Source organism: Anabrus simplex, chromosome 2, assembly GCF_040414725.1.
Source record: "Anabrus simplex isolate iqAnaSimp1 chromosome 2, ASM4041472v1, whole genome shotgun sequence".
Taxonomy (NCBI): Eukaryota; Metazoa; Arthropoda; class Insecta; order Orthoptera; family Tettigoniidae; genus Anabrus; species Anabrus simplex.
Genome location: NC_090266.1, coordinates 1,134,774,713 through 1,134,797,608, shown reverse-complemented (window position 1 = coordinate 1,134,797,608; position 22,896 = coordinate 1,134,774,713). Strand labels below are relative to the sequence as shown.

The following is a 22,896-nucleotide window of genomic DNA, read 5'->3' as shown; positions in this document are numbered from 1 at the left end:
CGATGTTCACGAAAACATACGATGCGGTGATGGCGGAAACAGTCCCCAACAAGGTAAGATTGCATTTTACTAAACTAGAACGACTAGAAAATGAACTGAAGGATGCCGATGAGAAAATATTAGAAGTGTTTCTCGAGGACAGTGACGAAGAACAATACACAAACGAATACGATAAAGTGAATGAATATCCTGATAAAGTAGATGAAGCTCGTCAGAGAATGGAGTTTGTGGGATTAACACAGCGTACAAATGAAGGAAGGAAATGAAGGAAATCAAATATCAAGTGATGGTTTCGTAGGTTTCTCACAGAAAAAGCTCAAACTGATGAAAATCGAACTTCAAAAATTTTCCGGAGAGGTTAGGGACTGGTTAGGGTTTTGGAGTCAGTTCTGTCGAATTCATGACGACTCAGACATAGAAAAAGAAGATAAATTTTAATATTTGATCCAATGTACTGTTGAAGGAAGTAGAGCTAGGGAGGTGGTAACTAGTTTCCCTGCAACAGCTAAAAAATTATGATAGTGCAGTTCAGTGTCTTAAAAGTAGATTCGGAAAAGAAGAATTACTCATAGAATTTTATGTTCGCAACTATTTGGACTTGTGATTCAAAATGTTTCTTCAACACAAAGACTAACTCTCCTAGAGCTCTACGATCACTTAGAATCCCACCTTCGATCCCTTGAATCTCTGGGCATGACTGCTGACAAGTACGCAGCATTCTTGTTTCCGTTAGTTGAGTTATCTTTACCAGAAGACTTGCTGAGAATATGGCTTAGAAATTCTGTCCATCACCCTGTTATGGACTCTACCGAGGATCCATACTGTGACAAACTCTCGCAACTGATTTTATTCCTCAAGAATGAAGTGGAAGGTGAACAGAGGGTAGCACTTGCCCAAGGAGGATTTAATACAGCAAATCAGAAGCCTACAAAGCAGAAACCTAGGTTAAACGAGTGTAAAACTTGGCCACTGCTGGTAGTCTGTTCACAGGAGACATCAAAGATCTTGGAAATGTATGTGTATTCTGCAGAAAAACTGATGAGAGCAAAGAGTGCTTCAAGGTGCAGAAGATGACTAGTGGAAAGAAAGAATATTTTGATGAAAGCAAGGTATTGTTTTCAGTGCTCGAGACCTAGTCATGTTGCCAAAATCTATAATGGTAATGTACTGTGTCACTTCTGTGGAAAGAAACATGTTATTCTAATGTGCCCAACATTACCTTCAAATATCTCCAAGGAAAATGTGGAAGAAACACAAGACAAAAAGGAAGGTGCCAGTGCTACCTTGGGTAACCAAAACTGTAGTCAGGATGTTCTTCTGCAGACCGTGTTAGTGAAGATCACAGGAAGGAAAGGGGATCAGGTAGTAAGAGCACTCATAGATAGTGGATCACAATGATGGTAGATACCATTGGACTGGAACTGTCAGGATCTGAAAACATGATTCATGCTCTGTTTGGAGGAACTGAATCAAAAGAGTATCTACATTTTAATTATCAAATACAGTTGAGCAGTTTAGATGGCAGGTACACATGTAAGATCGCTGTATTGGATCAACTGATTATTTGTGGTACTGTCCCTAGAATCCAAAGTGGTCCTTGGATGAAAGAACTCAAAAAAAAAGAGAATAGAATCTTTCCCTCTGATTCTGGAGAAGGGACGCCTGAAATTGAACTTCTTCTAGGAGTGGACACCTACGGAACACTTCTCACTGGAAGAGTAAAAAACATGGAATGTGGACCAGTGGCTGTTGAGACTCGACTTGGGTGGGTTGTTATGGGGAGGCTATCTCTGTACGGTCTCTCAGACTCATCCAGTATGATGGTATCGTCGATGTTGACTTTAAACACTGCAATCACTGATTTATGGTTTTGGATACCCTGGGAATTAGGGATCCTGCTGAGAAGACATCGAAGAAAGAAACAGAATTGGCTACTTTGGATCGTTTTAAGAAGACTGTCTCTGTCGACGAGGATGGCTGTTACGAAGTCCATCTACCATGGAATCAGGTATCTGAGGAGCTCCACGACAATTTGGAAATTGCTGAGAAGAGGTGCAGGACGACAACCAAGAAACTGTTGAGTGGCAACAAGTATCAGGAATACAATGTTGTGTTTCAGGATTGGCTTCAAGAAGGGGTGATTGAAGAGGTACCCTTTCAAGACCTTGAAAATAAATGTCACTATTTATCTCACAGAGGTGTATTCAAAGAAAATTCAACCACACCATTAAGACCCGTATTTGATGCTTCTTGCAGGGGGAAGGAAAGTCCATCTCTGAATGAGTGCCTGGAGAAAGGACCAAATCTGCTGGAAAAAATTCCACCTATTCTGATCAGGTTTTGCCGTCATGAAATTGGAGTAATTTCGAACATAAAAAGGGCCTTTCTGCAAATTTCTATTGCTCCTTCAGACAGAGATTTCTTGAGATTCCTATGGTGGGAGGATTCCTCCATGAAGAAATTCAAGATATTCCAACATAGACAAGTTGTATTTGGGTTCAAGTGTAGTCCATTCTTGTTGGGTGCTGTTCTTGATCTCCATTTAGAAAACAGCCCTCTTGAACTGCAAGAAACAGCACAACTATTAAAAAGCTCATTCTGTGTCAACAACTGTGTAACATCCCTTGATTCAGAGGAGGAAACGACCCAATATGTTGAGAAATCTATTAAACTACTTTCAGGAGCCAGATTTGAACTACGTGGCTGGGAATGCACCTCAAGGGGAAAAGAGAATACATTTGAGAAGATTTCTTCTGTTCTTGGATTATTATGGGACAAGGAAGAGGATGTATTGTACTGTGATATGAGGCCTCAAAATGAGACTGGATGTCTTATCTTGTCATCTGCTCAGAGGATTTTTGATCCCATTGGTTTTTCATGTCCTCTGACCATATTCCCTAAACTTCTCATTCAGGATAGCTAGAATTCGAAGATGGGGTGGGATGATCCATTGCCAGAAGATGTACAGAAGAAGTTTAGAAAATGGGAAGCTGAAGTTTGGCGACTTTCTGAAGTGAAAATACCGAGACATTTCGTTGTAAGCAGGTCTGAACAAACCTGGAGTTTACATACACTTTGTGATGCCAGCCGGAGTGCTTATGCTGCAGCTGTCTTCATACGAAGCTGAACCTGTACTGAAGAGATTGTTTCTGTTCAGCTGATCATGGCAAAGACAAGAGTTTCACCACTGAAAAAACTTTTGATGACGCTATTGGAACTTCTGGCATGTTGTATTGGTAGTCGACTAGCAAACTTTGTCAGAGAAAGTCTGAACATGAACATCTCCGAGTTTTATTGGATGGTCTCTTCAGCGGCATTTTATTGGATCGAGAGAGATGAGTCAAGGGGAGTATTTGTGAACAATCGAGTGAAGGAGATTAGATCTCTGACGAGACAAGAAGACTGGAGGCTTGTTTCTGGGGAGCAGAATCCAGCTGACCTTCCATCTCGAGGCTGTTCCGTAGAAGTCCTTATAGACTCCAAATGGTGGGAGGGTCCTCATTGGTTGAAGTTGGCAGAAGGGGAATGGCCGACATCAGAGGTCAACGTGGATGATGACATCATCAAACAAGAGGGAAGAAAAATACCTCCATCATCGATCAATTCCTCAGCAGAGAATAGAGATGCCTGGTACCTAAGAAGATTTTCCAAGTTTTCTCAAATTGTCAGGCTCATAGGATGGATACTGCGATTTGTTGGAAAACCATTGAAAAGTAGCAGTTATGAAAGTGGGGGTGATCTCTCTGCTTTAGAACTAGCACAGGCGGAGAGAAGGCTCTTGCATCTTGTCCAGACAGGGGTTCTGGAAGAAACTGAAAGATGACGACTGAACTCCCTTTGCACCTTTGTGGACCAAGATGGTCTTCTGAGGCTGAAGACTAAAATTGTTCAAAGAGAAGATGAGGAAAATTTTAGATGTCCCATTCTTCTGCCTTCCAGTCACAAACTTGTGGAGTTTCTAATCCGAGACTGCCACATACAATATTCTCATGCGGGTGTTAAGGTGTTACTTAGAATATTAAGGGAAGAACACTGGATCTTAAGAGGTCAGAAGACAGTACAAAGGGTGATCACAAAATGTGTCAAATGTCGACGATTTGAGTCAAAGAAAATTGATGTAGATCCTGCACCATTGCCAGAAGATAGAGTGGAAGAATTGTCAGTCTTCGAAGTCAGTGGGGTTGATCTTGCTGGGCCACTGATTTTAAGGGGCGGAGAGAAAGCTTGGATTTTGTTGTTTACTTGTGCTGTGTATCGAGCTGTACATATCGATCTGGTATTAAATCTTTCCACAGAAGCATTTCTTCAAGGTCTTAGGAGATTTATTGCAAGGTGGGGACGACCCAGAGTTATATACAGTGACAATGGAACCAACTTCACAGGAGCTGTGAATTCCTTTGACTCTTTTAACTGGCATAAGATAGAAGGAGGATCTTCAAGGAGGATCCAGTGGAAATTCATTCCACCCATGGCTGCTTGGTGGGGTGGATGGTGGGAGAGGATCATTCAGATGGTCAAGAAGTTGTTGAAGAGGACATTGGGAATAGCCTCTCTCACCTGCGAAGAGGCTTTGACTGTCCTGTGCGATGTGGAGTCTGTGGTAAATTCAAGGCCTTTGACGTACCTGTCTGACGATCCAAGCGACTTAGTGCCTTTGACTCCTGCAATGTTCCTGCAGGACGGGCCAAGTACCTGCAGCGTTTACGGGAGGAATTGAGGAAAAGGGTCTGTGATGATTACCTGAGCCTTTTAGTACAGCCGCAAGTTAAAGTAAAGTGTCGAAGGATGCTAAAGATTGGTGACATTGTGTTAGTAGGTTCTGATCAAAGGAAAAGACTCGATTGGCCTTTGGGTAAAGTGATTGAGATGTTTCCTGGTAAAGATGGTAACACAAGAGTAGTTCGAGTGCAGACTGCTGGATGGGACATGATCAGGCCCATTCAATGTTTGTACCCACTGGAGATGACTTCATCGTAGGATACCTTACGAGTGGAAGATGATGGAGATAATGAGCAAGAAAGTGTTATTTCTGCTGTAAAAGACAAAATGAAAATGAAAAGTGGAAGTTTGCTGAAACTTCCTGCACGATATAGGACTTAAGTTTTGTGATAAGTTCTTGTCTTGTTAAACTGTGTAGGCGAAATGATTGTCAGATTCTTTTATTGGTTCATTTTGGTTTTCTTTTAACAGGGGAATAAGGAAAACCAAAAGGTGGAAGAATGTTACATCCAGAGACTAAATGGAATGCACTCACCAGATTTTGTACTCCTTGGTTTTGAGAAGAGTTTTGTTTTGTACAAGAAAGAATGACGTAAATAAAGTTTTAAGTTTGTGGAAAATAATAAAATCATCACCTGTGTAACTATCAGATGAACTGCGCTTTATCGGGTAGATTTTCTGGTTCAACGTAACAATCACCTTCCAGTTGAACTGTGACAGGTAAATTTAGTCCATTATAGTCACCATTTACAAAGTCAAAATAAAAACTATCAGCAGGTAAGGAATTGTATAGCTCATTTATAGGTAAAGAAATCTCTAATGCTGGATGGTGTCTATTGAGGGGAACAATACTTTCATTACTAGATTTTACTTCAATGGAACTCTAGTTACTGAAAACCAAATCAAGAAAGTGATTCAGAAACTTTGGGATAGCATTAAACTGGGATTTAAACAGAGATAAGAAAAAGTGTCTATAACTAAACTGGACAGCACCGTGTGGTTACCTACTGACACAAGGCCAGAAAATGTCTCTTCATTTACTAACCAATTAAGACGTGGTAGATTGTAGTCACCAACAATGAGCAATAAATGGTTGTCATGATTTGGCATAATATTTTCAACAGCACTGCATGTTTGAAATATTTTTGGACAGGAGACGTGGGTGGAATGTATACAGCACCAATGATTAATTTTGTGGTGTTAAAAGTCAGAGACACAAACAACTGTTCAACTGTGTTAATGCACAGTATCAGAGTAGGTTTAAACCTCTTGCTAGTACAGATCATTACACCCCCATGGGATGCCTTCATACTCGTTACAGAAGACCTATCACATCTGAAAATTGAATGTTTCGAGTCCAAGTTCCTCATCACTAATTTCATCATTTAAATTCATTTCGTTTAATATCATGAAGTCATAGTCAGCTAAACATGAAGAAATTCTAAGTTCAGTTAGTTTGCTTCGAAGTCCATTTACATTTTGATAGTATTCTCTAAAGTGTTCAACTAACCTTTCTATTGATGTCTTTGGTGCTTTCTTAGTATTGTGTATTTGATTTCTGTGAAATAATTCCCTATCTACATATTGTATTTCATTCCTGATATAAGTTATACTTTCTAAATCATTTTCTGTATCACTTAAGTTTTTGCCATTAGGATTAGCAACCCCCTCATTTTCTTAATTAGTTTCCTGAGAGCATTCTTCTAGATATTCTATTGAGAAGTTTACCAAACTTAGAGGTTCCTTTTCTGTTAAGGTGTAGCTCATCTTTACCAAAATCACTGCCTCTAAGCCAACTATTGGCATCGACAAAAGGGACATCTCCATTACGGCATAACCAGTCAAGAGTGGAGTTTTCAGCCTCTATATAGTGTTAATCAACATCGTGCCAATATAAAACACCACTGAGACAAAGACTTTCCCATTGGAAACCTCCTTTTTATCGCAGTAATAAGCCTATTAGTTTTAGCCATTGTGTCACTAGGTGTTAACAAATTATGAAGGTCATTTGTGCCAATATGAACAATCAGGGCATCAGGATTTTCTGTAATACTGTTACTGTTCACATGTTCTGCAAGTTGACCCACTTGTATGCCTGGATAGCAGTACGCAATACCCTCTTCAACTTTGGGCCCAACATTTCGTATCATCGAGTCCCCCCACTATTACTGTACGAGCTTAAATATGTATCGGTCGCCAACGGGAGTTTTTTTGTCTTTTCGACACTGCAGCTGAGTCATATTCAATGTTTGCCTCATGATCATTTGATTCTAACACTTGAAAACTGTTTTGTGTCACTAAATTATTATTTACAGTGTCTTTAAATGCAACATGTTTCCGGGTACGCCTAACATTCTTTGACTTAACCTCTTCAAAATCACTTTCGCATTGTCTCGGCATTTCAACATTATTTTGTTTAAAGTTCTTCAATTCGAGTAGAGCATTTTCTAGATCTGTGGAAAACATTTTGATTATTTCATCTTTAGATGAGAGTTCACGTTCCAGATATCTTATTCTAAACCTCAAATACGAGGAGTCCGAGTGAGGTTATTGGAAACGAGATCGTCTACCGTATCCAACGCTTCACCACCAAACGTATTCTTAAATACGCACTCATAAGAAGCATTAAGACTATTAGGACAATCATTACTTCCGTGATTAGATCCATTGCACTTCATACACATATTATTACTGAACATTTCACTCGGAGAAAAAACTAAATCACCGTTTACTGCCATGTTGACAAGACAACATTTCATATATCTCTCATTATGAGTTCAAGCCTGATTATTTCAAAAGTTCAGCTGCTGTTTGAATGGAAAATTAAACATACTGCAATTCACTATTTGACACATTATTCCAAATGCTGCCTCTTGCCTTGACATCAGTTCTAGTCTGAGAACTACCTTGCATGAGAGACTACTGGTTAAGTAGCCTACTGGTACTACCAATATACTGAACAAGCTGGGAGTATGTAAAAGATTCACTGTTTTGTAACTTACTGCTGAGTTGAATAGCTCAGATGGGGGCTTTCTGAGGTCAAGTTGGCGGATTCAGTCTGGGCTTGGTCCAATATTATTTTAAGATCTTCCAAGTATCCCAGCCTTGTATTGATAGATTTACTGGTCTATTAAAGAACTCCTGTGGAACAAAGTTCTGACACCTGGACACCTCTAAAAATCATAAAAGTAGTTCATGGGATGTAAAACCAATTACATTATTATTCGTGACGTAGGGTACAAGCAGTAATGATAAAGGACAGATCATCGTAATCAATAATCATAGAAGTCAAAGGACACAATGTTAGCCATAAAACCTACCATCTTAGTCGACATTAAAGCATTCTTTATAATAGAATTGCTGAAGATCCGAAGTTAGTATCGTGAGCAGTTTTCTTGTCTAAACTGTATCTTCACACTCTAAAAAATGCTGGGCTAATTCAAGATCTAGGATATCTTTACTATTTCTTATTTTAATTAATTGCATTTTTGCACCATCAACACCACACTTGGTGCTCTAATATGTAAACCAAAAGTAAGCAGAACTCATGGGTAAAGGTAACTTCAGAATTAACATGTGGTGCTCTTAAAATTATATCAAGAACTTCCCTGTACCTTTGATGTCCTTTGTCAGCCTTTAAGTATCACCAGGATAACTAGTGTGCTGGTTCATATTAGTTTGTGTTCCCATGCCTTACAGAAGTACAGTCTGTTCATGGAATCTGTGAAGTGTGGTCACGCATGGCATGATTTGGGAGAGCACGCATTCACTTCCCTTTCTCCCATCTAGTCTCAAGAAGGAAGCTGGTGAGTTAAGATTTCTCGGAGAGTCTCACATACCTTTCCCTACCTAACACTCAACTGCAGAACAAATATGAAAGCTCTGGTGTGAAAAAGCATGTGCAGCTTTTTATTTTTAGTTGGAAAACTTTTATTTTCACATGGGCTTAATATTGCTGAGATATGACACTTCTCTAAACTAATAATCATTTGCAGACTTAATTCAATTCCAAAATTTTTTATTGCAGAAACTGACTAGTGAAATTTGAAACAGACCAAAGTAACAAAAAGAAGTATTGCTCCTGAACAAATTTACAAAAATTGTTCAGTTGAATTTTAAGGAATTTTATGGTTGGAAACTGATGTATCATAAATATATGAAATTACTGTTTCATTGATTTAAATACAATTAATGTTCTCTGTCTGCTTCTGCACTGAGCAGTACTAAGTTACTCCCTATCAGATTCAAAAGTATGGATAGTCAATTTTAAACTTTGATAGAAAATGAATGGTGGAACCTATCTAAAAACCATTATTTCTTTTCTTCTTCTTCTTCTTCTTTTATGACCACATAGGATCACTTTAGTCAGTCTGTTGTTCAGGTCTCTTTGAAGGGATTGTTCGGGCTTTGCGGTCTTCCCAGTATTTCTTCAGACGCTCCGATCTTCGCGCCGTTTCCTCAGTTGAAAATATGCGTGTTGTTGGTTTGTTTTGTGTAAAAAAAACGCGGAGGTTTGTATTCTTGAGTTTTGTATTCAATTTTGTCTTATTTGTGGTGTCTTCTGTTGTAAGGCCTATTTCCTTCAGATCCTCTCTTACTTCTCTGATCCATTTACATCCTGTTGTGGTATTTTTTGAGACGAGATTGTGTTGTACTAGTTGTTTCAGAAGCCTCTAATCCTGCATCCTCATGATATGTCCAAAGAATCCCAGTCTCCTCTTATGCATAGTATCTGTAATGGGTTCTAGCTCTTTGTACATGACTTTGTTAGGGTTTAAGAGTGGTGTTCAGTATTTATTTACTTGTTCAGTGCTTTAGCTCAACTGCTTTCTTCCCATCCAGAAGACCGAGAGTTGAATCCCGAGTAATCCTGGGTTAAGATTTTCATCCCAAATATCACACAGCATCATGTAAAACATCTGGCCTTAAACCCCCAGTCAAAATGAAACTGAGCCTGGATGGCTCCAGCCAAGATAAGCTGAAGAAAGTTTTTAAGTTCAGTACTTGAGTTTTTTTCATCCAAACAAAGAAATAACCTGTTTTCTTTTGGCCTTTTATGAACAAACCCTTATTTTCAAACTCCATAAAATTGAAATTTATTAAAATAGCCTTAAATGTTCTTAATAAGTTTTCAAAATTACCGACTTACATCATCACTGGGTACTGCCAAGTCAAACAAAGTTGGGCTAAACTTTGATATGAATGCTATAATTACTGTTTTCATAGTCAATACTTACAAAAACAAACACCTATCTGTCAATTTTATGTTGATTATTAATTAGACTTTATGACAAAGATATTGAAAGAGTGCTGAGAAGAGAGCCTTCTCAGACATTCTAGTGGTTGATACTGGTTTGTTGGTAATTATTAACTCTCTGTATTCCTTGCTGTAAGACCAACAGCCAACTGTGCAGCATCAGCGTGTTGTGTTCCCTTTCCCACTATATTTCTTCTGTCCTGGCTATTCATAGGACTAGCCATCTATGGCACTATGCTTATTTTGTCGCTGCCATTTCATAGATTCTGTAAACTAGAGTTTAGTCACAGTAGACATTTATCAGAATTTTAACAAAATATAGTCTAATTTTTCTAGTATAGAAGTCCTGCTTCTTGGCTGCTTGCTCACTGTTGTAGCCTTTGGATCAGAGCCCTGGGATTTCAGGGTCTGTGTTTGGATAAATCCTCTGGCTTGGCGGCTGAGCATTTGTGTTTGTCTCAATCCACACATCATAACATATCACCGATTACCACAGAAACACACTATAGTGAATACATCTCGCCAACAGGGTTGGCATCAGGAAGGCCAAGTTCATACGTGTGACACAATTTTCCATCCTCACCCGATAAGAAAATGATGTTGGTGATATGAAAGTTATATTATTTATTGACACTAGATTGTGCTACCGTGCAAAATGCAAATAATGTAAACCTAAGTATTTGTTATGGTTCCGACTGAAATTGAAAAATCTACATATGTAGTGTATGTATCGTTGTATCATGTTATTTTTCTGTAGTCATTGCTTTTGTTGTTGTTTTACCTACTATTTTTGCCATTGAAATTACATTACAGTTAGCTACTTTGAATCTATAGTTACTGACTACCTCATTCCTCTCATTACAAAAAATGCTTAAACATGTGCATAACTTAGGTACTTCACTTTAGTAGTCTTTAACTGGTAAACTATAGGACAGTTTCTGGGGTGATTCAGAACAGCACTCTGCATTTCAGTGCCCACTGGTGCTGTGATACCCCTTTTTTTGCAGACTTACAGTGCTCATGTTATCTTTTATAATTTAATGCATTCTTTTTTTTTTAAATTGAAAATATTGATTATTATTTTAAATTAAACTTCTTTGTTTAAAGAAGTTTGGAAATCCATTTCCATTGTATTATTGGCTTCAGTGTTCTGTTTACATAGAGTTTGATATCATCAACCTCATCATGGCAGACAGCAATTGCTACTGGCTTTATGTTGTGGTAGACAGTGTAGTTCTGTGAATTTTTAACAATGACTGATTAGAGACAAAGAAATTATTTTAACACTGAATGAGAAGTGAGATGTAAAAATTTGTGTTTATTTTGTAATACCACTGTCTCTGTTCATGAACAAAGCAATGTTCATAGGCATTTTAGTACAGTTCACAGCTCTTTTAATGAATGTTTTCCTATGTAAGTTATTCATAACTTAGGAAGGGGAGAGTGTGTATTTGAAGGCCAAGTTGAAAGCTCAATTGCTAGCTTTTAGTGCACAAAATGGGCCTTCTTGAAAATTTCTTGTGTACTGTTGAAGAGGAAAAATGTTCATTTGAAGATTAAATACTCGGTGCAGCCATCATCATTGTTCAGCGGTTTTAGCAATAAAAGTGAAATTATTTCTGCTAGAATGGTACAAGGAGGGTGGAAAGAATTCCAGAAGAAATTAAGTTGTGGTTGAAACATGACTTAAAGAATTGTGAATATTAGTCCCTGCAAACAGATGAAATGCTGGTCAAATACAGCATATATAGGGTAGTTCTAAAATACTTTTATAAATTTTGGGGATGGGTTCCTTACATCAAACCAAAAAAAAATTCATAAAAACACACGTCCCCAAATCCTTCATTTTCAATTTATTTAAGTCCAGAATGAAAGAACATTTTAGAATGACTCATTAATTTGTTTTTGACATTGGCATTATCAGCATTTTAGTAAGTATTTAACACATAACTCATATAAAATGCTCGAAAAGTCCTCCTCTTGCATTTAGACATGCATGCACTCATTGAATCATGGACTGTCATACCCTTTCAAATAATCCCTGATGGTACTGAATAGTTTTGCAGGATTCCACGACACATCAAAGAAGAGTTTCTTCACCTCTGTTGTCTGCTGCATAAACCAATTATTTAAGGTGCCCCCGGAGATAACAATCCAAAGGATTGGGGTCGGGGGAATGTGCAAGCCGTGAAACGGGTCCTCCTTTAGCTATGCATCTGTCATGGTAGATACCAGCCAATATATCTTGAACAACAAGACTAAAATGTGCTGGAGCCCCATCATACATAACCATGTTTCTTCTTATTTGCAGGAGCACATCTCCTAGTATGTCTGAGAGAGTGTTCTGAATAAAGTCCCTGTAGACAGCACATATAAGACATGCTGGGAAGAGGTATGGGCCTACAATGTCAGCCCACACATTAATCCTAAACTGATGCTACATGTCTAGCCTGAAGTATAGCATGAGGATTAAGAACTGTCCATATGTGTTGGTTGTGGAAATTAGTTATTCCATCTCTTCCAAACGTTATTTTGTTTGTAAAGAAAACTGAAGAGATAAACAACGGATTGGCAGTTTATGCAAGAAACCCTTGGCAAAAGTTCATCTGTGGTGGGTGATCGTCAGGTGAGAGGCCCTGCATACACTAAAAATGATAGGAACACAGGATCTATTCATGAAGTATCTATGATGTACTTTTAAGTGTGCTACATACCAGGGACACTTGCCTTGTGCTGATGCTGATGCTGATACCTGAATTTTGTATGACACACTGGAGAATGTGATATTCCTGATGAGGTGTACGAGTAGCTCGTGGTTTTCCTCGATCAATAGTCTGTGGTGCTACAGATCCTGTCTCAGCAATGTGATGATAAAGAGCAGAAAATGTTGGACAACTCTGCTGTATTCAGTCTGGAAACGACCTCTAATACAGCTGTGCAACCTCGCATCCAGTACCATTCACCTTGCCACACATAAAATTCATGTCTTCCTGTTCACAAAATGAATATCCTGACATGGTTCAACAGAACACTATAACATGTACACAATTGAAACTTTAAAAACAGACTAATAAGTACACTTTCAGTTAACTCACTATATGTACACAAATGACAAATATAAACAAGTCTCAATCGCAATGCATTGCCATCTACGTTGGATACAATGAGTCAAAGCTTTCTACAAATAAATGCATTGATGAATGAATTTGTTGGGATGAGCATGGAAAGATGTTGAATGTAAACCAAAACTTTCATTAATAAATTAATAACACAAAAACGAAACTAGGGATTTTGGGATGTATGTTTATATGACTTCTTTTCTTGTTTCGGTGTAAGGAACCTGTCCCCAAAGTTTGTAAAATTATTTTAGAATCATGCTGTATAAAAATAGGAATTATGCTTGGAAACCTCAGAGTAAAACACATTTTGTATATAGCTGTTCATACCCAATAGGTTGTCTACCCCTGTTTTAAAGAATTTTCAGGCTTATATTACATCACCTTTCTCAGCAGCTGGCCTGACGCTATATTTTGTGAAGTCACCATAGGACGAGTATTGTGCCAATCTTCCACAAATGTAAACTGAAGGCTAGGTGTATACAGGGTAGAGTTCATATCTTGCTTTGTTAATGGAAATAATAATTCCAACTTTTAATATATTTGTATTTTATGTTTCAGGATAGCACCTTATTTGAAATGGAAATATCAGATCTTGACAGTGAATACCATCCAGGCATGTTACCCTCTAACAATGGTGATGGAGATGGAAATGACAAGGAAGTTGCCAAAATAAAAATAGAGCCAAAAGATGAACCTGGAGATTTGAATAAGGATATGATGGAAAGGAAAATTATTAAAAAGAAACCTAAAACTGAGTTGGAAATACCCGATAAGTTGATTTGTAGAGAAGGAACTAATTTCTCCTGTTTGTTGTGCACTAGTGATGAAAAGATAATGGGTGATATGACAGGGATAATTAATCACATGAAAAATGTACACAATATTAAAGTTTACGTTTGTGATATTTGTGGACAGGATTTTAAGAAACATAATGAGTTATCAGTGCATTTAGATGATCATGAAGCTGCAGAAGGTGATTTCCAGTGTGAAGTATGTCATCACATATTTAGTAATTTGCGCTTGTTCCGTGTCCATAAGAGAATGCACTCTCCACAGTCCAAACTATTGACTTGTGAAACATGTGGCAAACATTATAGTTCTCAAAATCTATTAGATGAACACATTAACACACACACAAGAGTTCATTGCGAAGTTTGCGGAAAAATCTTTGCCTCCAAATACACTTACAAAAAACATACAAAGACTCACAAAGTTCGACCACGTCCTTTCTCCTGTCAGGAGTGTGGGAAAGCCTTCCTAAGTGCCCAGAACTTGACACAACATCAGCTTTGTCACACAGGAATACGCAATTATAGATGTGATCAGTGTGGTAAAGCTTTTGGTACAGCTGGTAATCTTCAGAGGCACAGCGTTGTGCACACTGGTTATAAACCATTCATCTGCCACGCATGCGGGAAGGCCTTTGCTCATAAGGCAGATTTTAAAGATCATCAGCGCTCTCATACAGGAGAGAAACCATACCAGTGTGAGTTCTGTGGTGCCACTTTTAGCCGGATCAGCAATTTTCTGTCTCACAAGCGTGCAGTACATATCCAAGACAAACGTTTCAAGTGTACTGAGTGCGGCGGGAAGTCCTTTGCTCGTAAGGCAGATTTCAGAGATCACGTGCGTACTCATACGGGAGAAAAACCGTACCAGTGTGAGTTCTGTGGTGCCACTTTCAGACTGATCAGACGTTTGCAGTCTCACAAGCTTGCAATACACAACCAAGACAAATGCTACAAGTGTACCGAGTGTGGCGAGGGCTTCAGAGATAGACAACTTCTTGGTTATCACATGAAGGCTGACCACACAGGAGAATGCCCATATAAATGTCGAACATGTAATGCCAAATTTGTGTATCCAGAGCATTTCAAGAAACATCAGCGGATTCATATACGAGAAAAGCCATTCCTATGCGAAGTTTGTGATAAAGCATTCAGTTCGCGATATAACCGTGATGTTCACCGATTTGTCCACAGTGACAAAAAACATTACGAATGTTTGGTGTGTGGTACTGGCTTTATGAGGAAACCTTTACTGTACAACCATATGCAGACTCAAGGTCATCTTAACAATAAAATTATAGTCAACCAGCTAAGTTTCATACCTGCAGAAGATCTCTTACAGGAAATTGAGGAACTGGTCAACATTGATGGTATAGGCCAACATCAAGGTCAAGAAGCAAAATTATATATAGCTGAATTGAAAGAACCGGTTATTATTCAACAAGATGGAAATAATAGACATTTGGGAGAGAGGACTCATGCATTAAAAGATACTAAAGAAGAAGTTGATCAACACATGGTACAAGTGGAAGAAGGACATCACACACTTGTAGTGCCAGCTACCCCACGTATCATGCCTACATCAGGTCAGAATGTTCAGGATCCTCACCAGGCAGTAGTAGAAGATTCTTCTACCATAACTACTTTAACTACTACCCATGGGCTCCAAAGGGGTACTCTTCATGATGGGCCTCTACAGATAATGCAAATAATAATGCCTTCTGAACCAGGCAATAATAGTCGTGCATGGGTTAATCTTGTAGATAATGCTCAGTAATGTTTTTATTTTCCATAGTGATGTGTTGGTTAGAATCAAATTTCATAATTGACAAGAGTTTGGTCAGTGTAATAATTTTTATTTGCTGAGTTGTGCTATTCTTTGATTCAGCTTATACGAATTAATTGTTTGATGCAAGGCCAGTTTTGAATGTAAGGAATTGTACATATGGTAAGAATGTGTGATTAAACAATTTCAAATCCTAATGGTTCTCATTTTTCTTTTATTTATATTTTCACAGAGCTGTCATTTATAGTCTGTTTTAATTTTACAATAGAACTTGTTTCATTCACACCTGAAGGGTTCAGAAAAAAATTGAATTAAACAATACACTGTACTTACTCAACCTTGAATTCAAAATTATCCCTACTTTTTCAATTGCGCGATGTACTTCAAAATTTAAGTAAACCAGGCTGGCCTCAGGGCTGTTCTGAACAACAAAAGTGGGTGTACTGATGTGGTACGCTCTACTGCAAGCATTACTGTAAACAAAAGTAGTTTACATTCCTGTATTAGTTTTGGGTCAGTAGCAAGTCCCAGCCATTATCGCTTAATTCACCTGCAATTAGTGACATATTTCACCTTCCAAGCCTTCCGTAGCCAGTGGAATATCTCATTTCATCTGCTGACACCAATTGATTCCATGTGGAGTTCTAGGTTTAAGCCTAATGAGCAAATGAGCAAATTTTCCTTATTACCAAAACTCTACAATTTGCTCCCTAGAGGACTGTACAAGAAATATATCCTTAGGTGGTTAAGAGCTTAGCTTTACAACATGTACAGTTCTTTTTCTGGCACCAGCACAATTCTATTCTACTTTTTTCTTCCACCATTGTCCTTAAACATCTTTTTTTTTATATGAGTATTCTAATATGGTATTATTATTTCAAATCAAACAATATAATATTTGAATTAAGCACAAATTTTTTAACATTCCATTGTACAGGAATGTCAAAGGACTGGAGAAAAGTTTCAATTATTCATGAATTTAAATTAAAGACATTTGAATTAACCATGCTCTACTTTATTTAAGTCTGCAACTGTTTTCTGGAGGTAATCATAGTACAGGGAGAGGCAAACCTAAAGCATTTGAAAATGGCTGAAGCAGGTCCCATTTGACTGACAGCATGAACAGCCTCAGCGAAGAGAGCTGTAATGTGATGTGCTGGAGTAATACATTTCACTGGCAATTTATAGTACTGAAGGATTGGTCTTATCTGTACTTCACAGCAGCTGCTGAAAATGTTCACCATTCATATCCAAGCACAAGTCGCTGTGACATAGAAAGTTCTGAAAATGTCGCTGCAGGCTTAGTTTATCTTAGCTTATACTATGTATTACATTTTTGAAGAGCCTGAAACATGCGAGGATTATTCCTTTACAATTTCTGTTTGAGGATACTCCAAAGATAATAATCACAAGAAGTTAAATCTGCTGGATAGAACCTCCAATGTCATGTTGAAGACTGGAATAACTGCCTCTCCCAGTATGGAATCTGTCTGAACGTGAAAAAGGTGAAAAAGGTGAAAAAGGCAGAATATCTGGAGTCAAATTCAAGCGTCGGTACCATTCAAGTCGCTGGAGAAAATCTACTCAAAACAGAATGCTTCAGGTACCTTGAGTATCACCTGCAGAGTGATGGAAATTTCAATACTGAAATAAGAGCCAGGGTAAATGCAACCTGGTTGCGGAAGGAGGTCGCTGGTGTACTTTGCGATAACAAAATGCCACTTCATCTCAAATCCAAGATATATTGGACAGAAGTACAGTCAGTTGCACTGTATGGAGCCAAATGTTAACCATCTGACAAAATTTCAGAACACCAACTATATGCCGTGGAAATGAGAACGTTCCATTGGACTATGGGTATCTCCCTTATTGACCATGTCAGAAACTACAGAATTCAACAGCAAATGGGAATTGCTCCAATTGTGGATAAAATGAGAGAAAAATTGCTCCAGTGGTAAGGCCATACTTTGCATTCAGCGCCTGGTATTGTTGCCAACTCTGTCCTCCATTCAGATATTGAAGGTCTATGCCCCAGGAGATGACCGAAGCAGCATTGGCAAGACACAATAAATGGTGACATAAAAATCATCGGCCTACAACCTGCTGACGCATGAGACCGGAAAAAATGGCATTCAATGACCAAGAAACCGGACCCTGCAACAGCAGGACAACACTAGGTAGAAGAAGAAGTTAAATCTGTTGGATTATTTGTGGGGGAGGGCAGAGGATGTGTCTAATTACTTGTTCCCAAAAAATATCACTGCCGGCCCCATGGTGTAGGGGTAGCGTGCCTGCCTCTTACCCGGAGGCCCCGGGTTCGATTCCCGGCCAGGTCAGGGATTTTTACCTGGACCTGAGGGCTGGTTCGAGGTTCACTCAGCCTACATGATTAGAATTGAGGAGCTATCTGACGGTGAGATAGCGGCCCCGGTCTAGAAAGCCAAGAATAACGGCCGAAAGGATTCGTCGTGCTGACCACACGACACCTCGTATTCTGCAGGCCTTCGGGCTGAGCAGCGGTCGCTTGGTAGGCCAAGGCCCTTCAAGGGCTGTAGTGCCATGGGGAAAAAAAAAAAAAAATATCACTAACAACTTCCATTGAACGAACCCTTTCAGCATAGCACTCCAAATTCACAATTCACTCTGTTGTAAAGGAAATTGGGATGAATTCTCTGTCTCACACTAATCCCCTGCATATCCCTACTTTTCAATAACAGAATATATTTCACAATTTAAGTGAACCAGGCTGGCTTCAACACTGCTCTGAAAAAGAAAAAAGAAAAAAACAGGCATCCTGATGTAGTACACTGTACTGCAAGCATTATTGTAAACAGAACCAGTAAACATGCAGTGGGACTTACAAGGAAACTCTTCCGTCCGCTAATCTACAATCTGATTGGTATGACGACTTCAGTAGGAATGTTTTCTTCAGCCATACCAAAATTAGATCCCCAGTCACATATTTAGTACCTGTTTTGGGGTGTGAAACTTTGCTCATTTAAGCACCGCATAGACAAGAGTGGCAGCGGGACGGCCGGCCAATTCATGTGTCATGCTCTCACTCATCTCTCTCGCACACACACATTACTTCCCTAGCCTCGGCAATCACTGACACTATGAGCGCGGTCCTGTGTACATATATACACATTATGTAAACACCGACACACAACCATGTAAGGAAAACAATTATTGCTATAGAAGTTTTTTTTATGGTGGATTAACATCGCAGATTTATTGAAGGATTTCTGCTATGCAAGAATTGGAAAATGTTAGGATTGGGAAGGAAGTGGCTCTGGTCTTATTTAAGGTACAGTCTCAGCATTTGCCTGGCATCCCATTCGCCTCATGGAGTAGTAGCGATTGCCGAGGTTAGGGAAGATGTGTGTGTGTGCAAGAGAGAAAGAGCAAGAGCATGAAACATGAACTGGCCGACCATCCCGCCTGTACCTACTTTTCACCACTACTCCTGTCGATGGCGTGCTTAAATGAGCAAACATTGACACCCCAAAACAGGTACTAAAAATATGACTGGGCATCTAATTTTGATATGGTGGAATAAAACATTCCTACTGTAGTCGTTGTACCAAATTTCAATCAGATCAGAGATTAGCAGATGGAGGGGATTCCTCGTTAATGAACTTTATGCAGATTTTTCAGTTTCCCAATGCTGTGTCTTATGAGCATTGACATATCGAGTAAGATGATACCAAGCTTCATTGCTTACTAAAAGAAAAGTGGGATGCTCAATTCTTACAAGTAATGAACTTGATTTCAGTTCTGTATTGACTTTAAATATCTAGAATAAAATTCTAAAAAGGATTTACACCGAATGAGCAAATGTCATGGGATAGCGGAGCACTGATGCGCAGATGTGTTGTCTGCGCACCACACGCCCCCTGTGCCAGCGGCAGTTGTATAAGAGACCTTGTGAGCAGTAGCTGTGCATGTTACAGGTGTAACATGGAACGTCGTCGTGAGCTGACACTGTTCGAACGGGGTATGGTGGTCGGTGCCCGACAGATGGGAAGTGTGATTTCGGAAGTGATGCCGGAATTCGGCTTCACATGATAAACCGTGTCCAGGGTGTATCATGAATGGTTGAATGCGGGTGTCACCATCCACAACAGACGAACGACCGGCCGTCCAGCCACCATCGATGACCGTGACCGGCGACATCTGAGACAGATTGTCAATAGTGACAGACGGGCAACCGTGCAACAAATCACGGCTCAGTTCAATGCAGGCCGTGCTAGACACATCTCCCAGTGGACAATCCGTAGGAACATGGGTTCTATGGGGTATGGGAGCCGGCGCCGCACACGGGTGCTACTGTTTACACAACGTCATCGGGCACAACAACGCGCATTTGTCGCCAGTCACCAGGGATGGACACTGGAATAATGGGCGTAAACGTGATATTGTCCGACGAATCATGATTTCAACTGCACCATGCCGATGGGAGGCACCGTATATGGCGCAAACCACATGAAGCATGGATCCCGCCCGCCTCAAAGGTGTGGTCCAGGGCGCTGGTGTCTCTGTTATTGTCTGGGGTGCTTTTTTCTGGTATGGAATGGGCCCCCTAGTTGTTCTGGAAGAGACTTTGAATGGTACATGGTATGTTGAGCTGCTCGGAGACCATCTCCACCCATTTTTGGCCTTCCAGCGCCTAGACGGTTCTGCGGTGTTTCAAGATGACAACGCGCCACCACATCGCTTCCACGTCACCCGGGAATGGTTCCAGTGACATGCAGCGGAGGTCCAACAACTGCCATGGCCCCCAGGAGCCCTGATATGAAATCTATCGAACATATCTGGGATGTCCTGGAACGCAGGTTCCGTGCCATAGTTCCTGCACCCACAAACAGACGAGAATTGGCGGCCGCTCTGCAAATGATTTGATGTCACCTGCGTCCAGAGGACTACCAGGGTCTTGTCGACTCACTTCCATGGTGTCTCACTGTAGTTCGCAGAGACAGAGGAGGCCCCACATGCTATTAGGTGACTATCCCATGACATTTGCTAAGTCAATGTACTTGTATTAAGTCTACCTATTCAGTACAAATCATTGCCATTTTATAAATGATCTGTCTAAAATGCTACACTGTAGGACATGTTTCAACCTAACCTAGAGGTCATCTTCAGCTTAAAATACACAAGGATGAAAGACATGTATAAAAACAGTGATGCATTTTTTTTTTTTTTTTTTTTTGCTAGTTGCTTTACTTCGCACCGACACAGATAGGTCTAATGGCGACGATGGGACAGGAAAGGGCTAGGAGTGGGAAGGAAGCAGCCATGGCCTTAATTAAGGTACAACCCAGCATTTGCCTGGTGTGAAAATGGGAAACCACAGAAAACCATCTTCAGGGCTGCCGACAGTGTGGTTCAAACCTACTGTCTCCCGAATACTGGATACTGGCTGCACTTAAGTGACTGCAGCTATCGAGCTCGGTCAAAAAAAAAAACTTAAATGAGATAAAATACAATAAGCAGTTGTAATAACAACCCATGTTCATTGCTTCAGTCTTGTTGTAAGACGAATCTAGTTGGAACAGGGGTGGGTCCAATCGTGTTTACCACAACTATTGATTGGCTGCAGAAATAATTTAAGAATTATGAGGACTGTCAAATGCTATCTGTTTTTCACATTTCTGGAATGGAGTGAAGTTTTGAGCTCCATAAATTCTACACATTTCTTAACTCCATGGCAGCCACAAAAAACCTTCCGTGCTGACTTTTGCACCTCTGCCCTTTTGGCGGGGAGAGAACTTGGCATGCTTCCACTCCTTGCTCATGTTTTTGGTCTCTGGATCATATTGATAAATCCAACATACATCCAAGCTTACCAGATGATGAAAAAAGTCCTCTACATGGTGTTCCAAAAGCGTCAACACCTGCCGTGAAAAGTCATGCCATTTTTCTTTTTGGAAAGCAGTAAGCAGACGTGGAACACACCGTGTAGGCAACTTGGACACATGCAGTTTATCATAAATAATTTTCCCCACGCTACCATAGCTTAGACTAGTTTCATTCATGTTCATTTGGATGGTTACACTCTAATTTCTTCACTGTGGCCGCATCGTCTGTCAATGATGGTCTTCCAGGACTTGGCTCGTCTGTGAGGGACATGTGACCAGATTGGAAATTCCTTTTCCACCTCACAATAGTACCATAAGATGGGCAATCATTTCTATAAACTGCCATCACCTCATCATAAATTTCCCAGGCACTATTACCCTTCAAATGCAGGAACTTATGCTGTGAACCTCAATTTTCTCCACCTTACATTTCAGTCACACCTGGCACTAACTGTAAAAGAAAGAAAGGACACAATGAGCTGATTTTCTAAGCATCATGCACTCAAGGACCATTGATAACAAGGAATATTTCTTCAGTATACTATAACAACTTCTGGGTGATAATTAGAAATTTAGGGAAATTAGAAATTTAGAGGGGAATTCCTCAAGTAAGAGTAAGGAAGTGGAATCAGAAATATGGCTTTCTGTGGATGGTGTTATTCTGTATAGAGTAACAAATAAGTTGCAAGGTTGTGAGTTTCACAAATAGGAAAAGTCCTTTCAGTCTTAATTACTGCATTGATGGGGTGAAAGTTCCTTATGGGGATCACAGTAAGAAAATAGTTGTTACTATAAGGAAAGATCTTCATTGGGGTAATCACATAAATGGAATTGTAAATAAAGGGTACACATGCACATGGTTATGAGGGTGTTTAGGGGTTGTAGTAAGGATGTAAATGAGAGGGCGTATAAGTCTCTAGTAAGACTCAAAATAAAGTATGTTTCTAATGTATGGGAACCTCACCAGGTTCATTCTGGGTGATTTCCAACAAAAAGAGTAGCATTACAAAAATATTGCAATGTTTTGGCTGGGGAGACTTGGGAGAAAGAAGGCAAGCTGCTCAACTAAGTGGTATGTTACATGTAATGAACTTCATGGTGGTCCATATTGAAAACTGTATATTATATAATGATTGTATTGAATAGGTTGACAATTTTAATAAACTTAATTGTTTTGTATTGTATTGAATAGGTTGACCAATTTAATAAACTTAATTGTTTTAAGGTAATAAGTGGTATCTTCTGAGCTGTCAGTGGAGAGATGATATGGAATGTAGTAGACGAATAAGTTTGAGTGGTGTCTTTAAAAGTAGGAAAGATCACATTATGAAGATAAAGTTGGAATTCAAGAGGATAAATTGGGGCA

At 39.5% G+C, this 22,896-nt stretch overlaps 1 protein-coding gene across 1 annotated transcript in view; it reads left to right on the top strand.

Moving 5' to 3' along the window:
* Positions 1–15,660, top strand: part of LOC136863807 (zinc finger protein 543-like) — a 43,181-nt gene extending 27,521 nt beyond the window's left edge. The window contains exons 2-3 of the mRNA XM_067140145.2: positions 13,654–14,668; positions 14,828–15,660. Of these exons, the coding sequence (XP_066996246.2) occupies positions 13,654–14,668; positions 14,828–15,660 (1,848 nt within the window). The remainder of the gene's footprint in view (positions 1–13,653; positions 14,669–14,827) is intronic.
* The last annotated feature ends 7,236 nt before the right edge of the window (positions 15,661–22,896 follow it).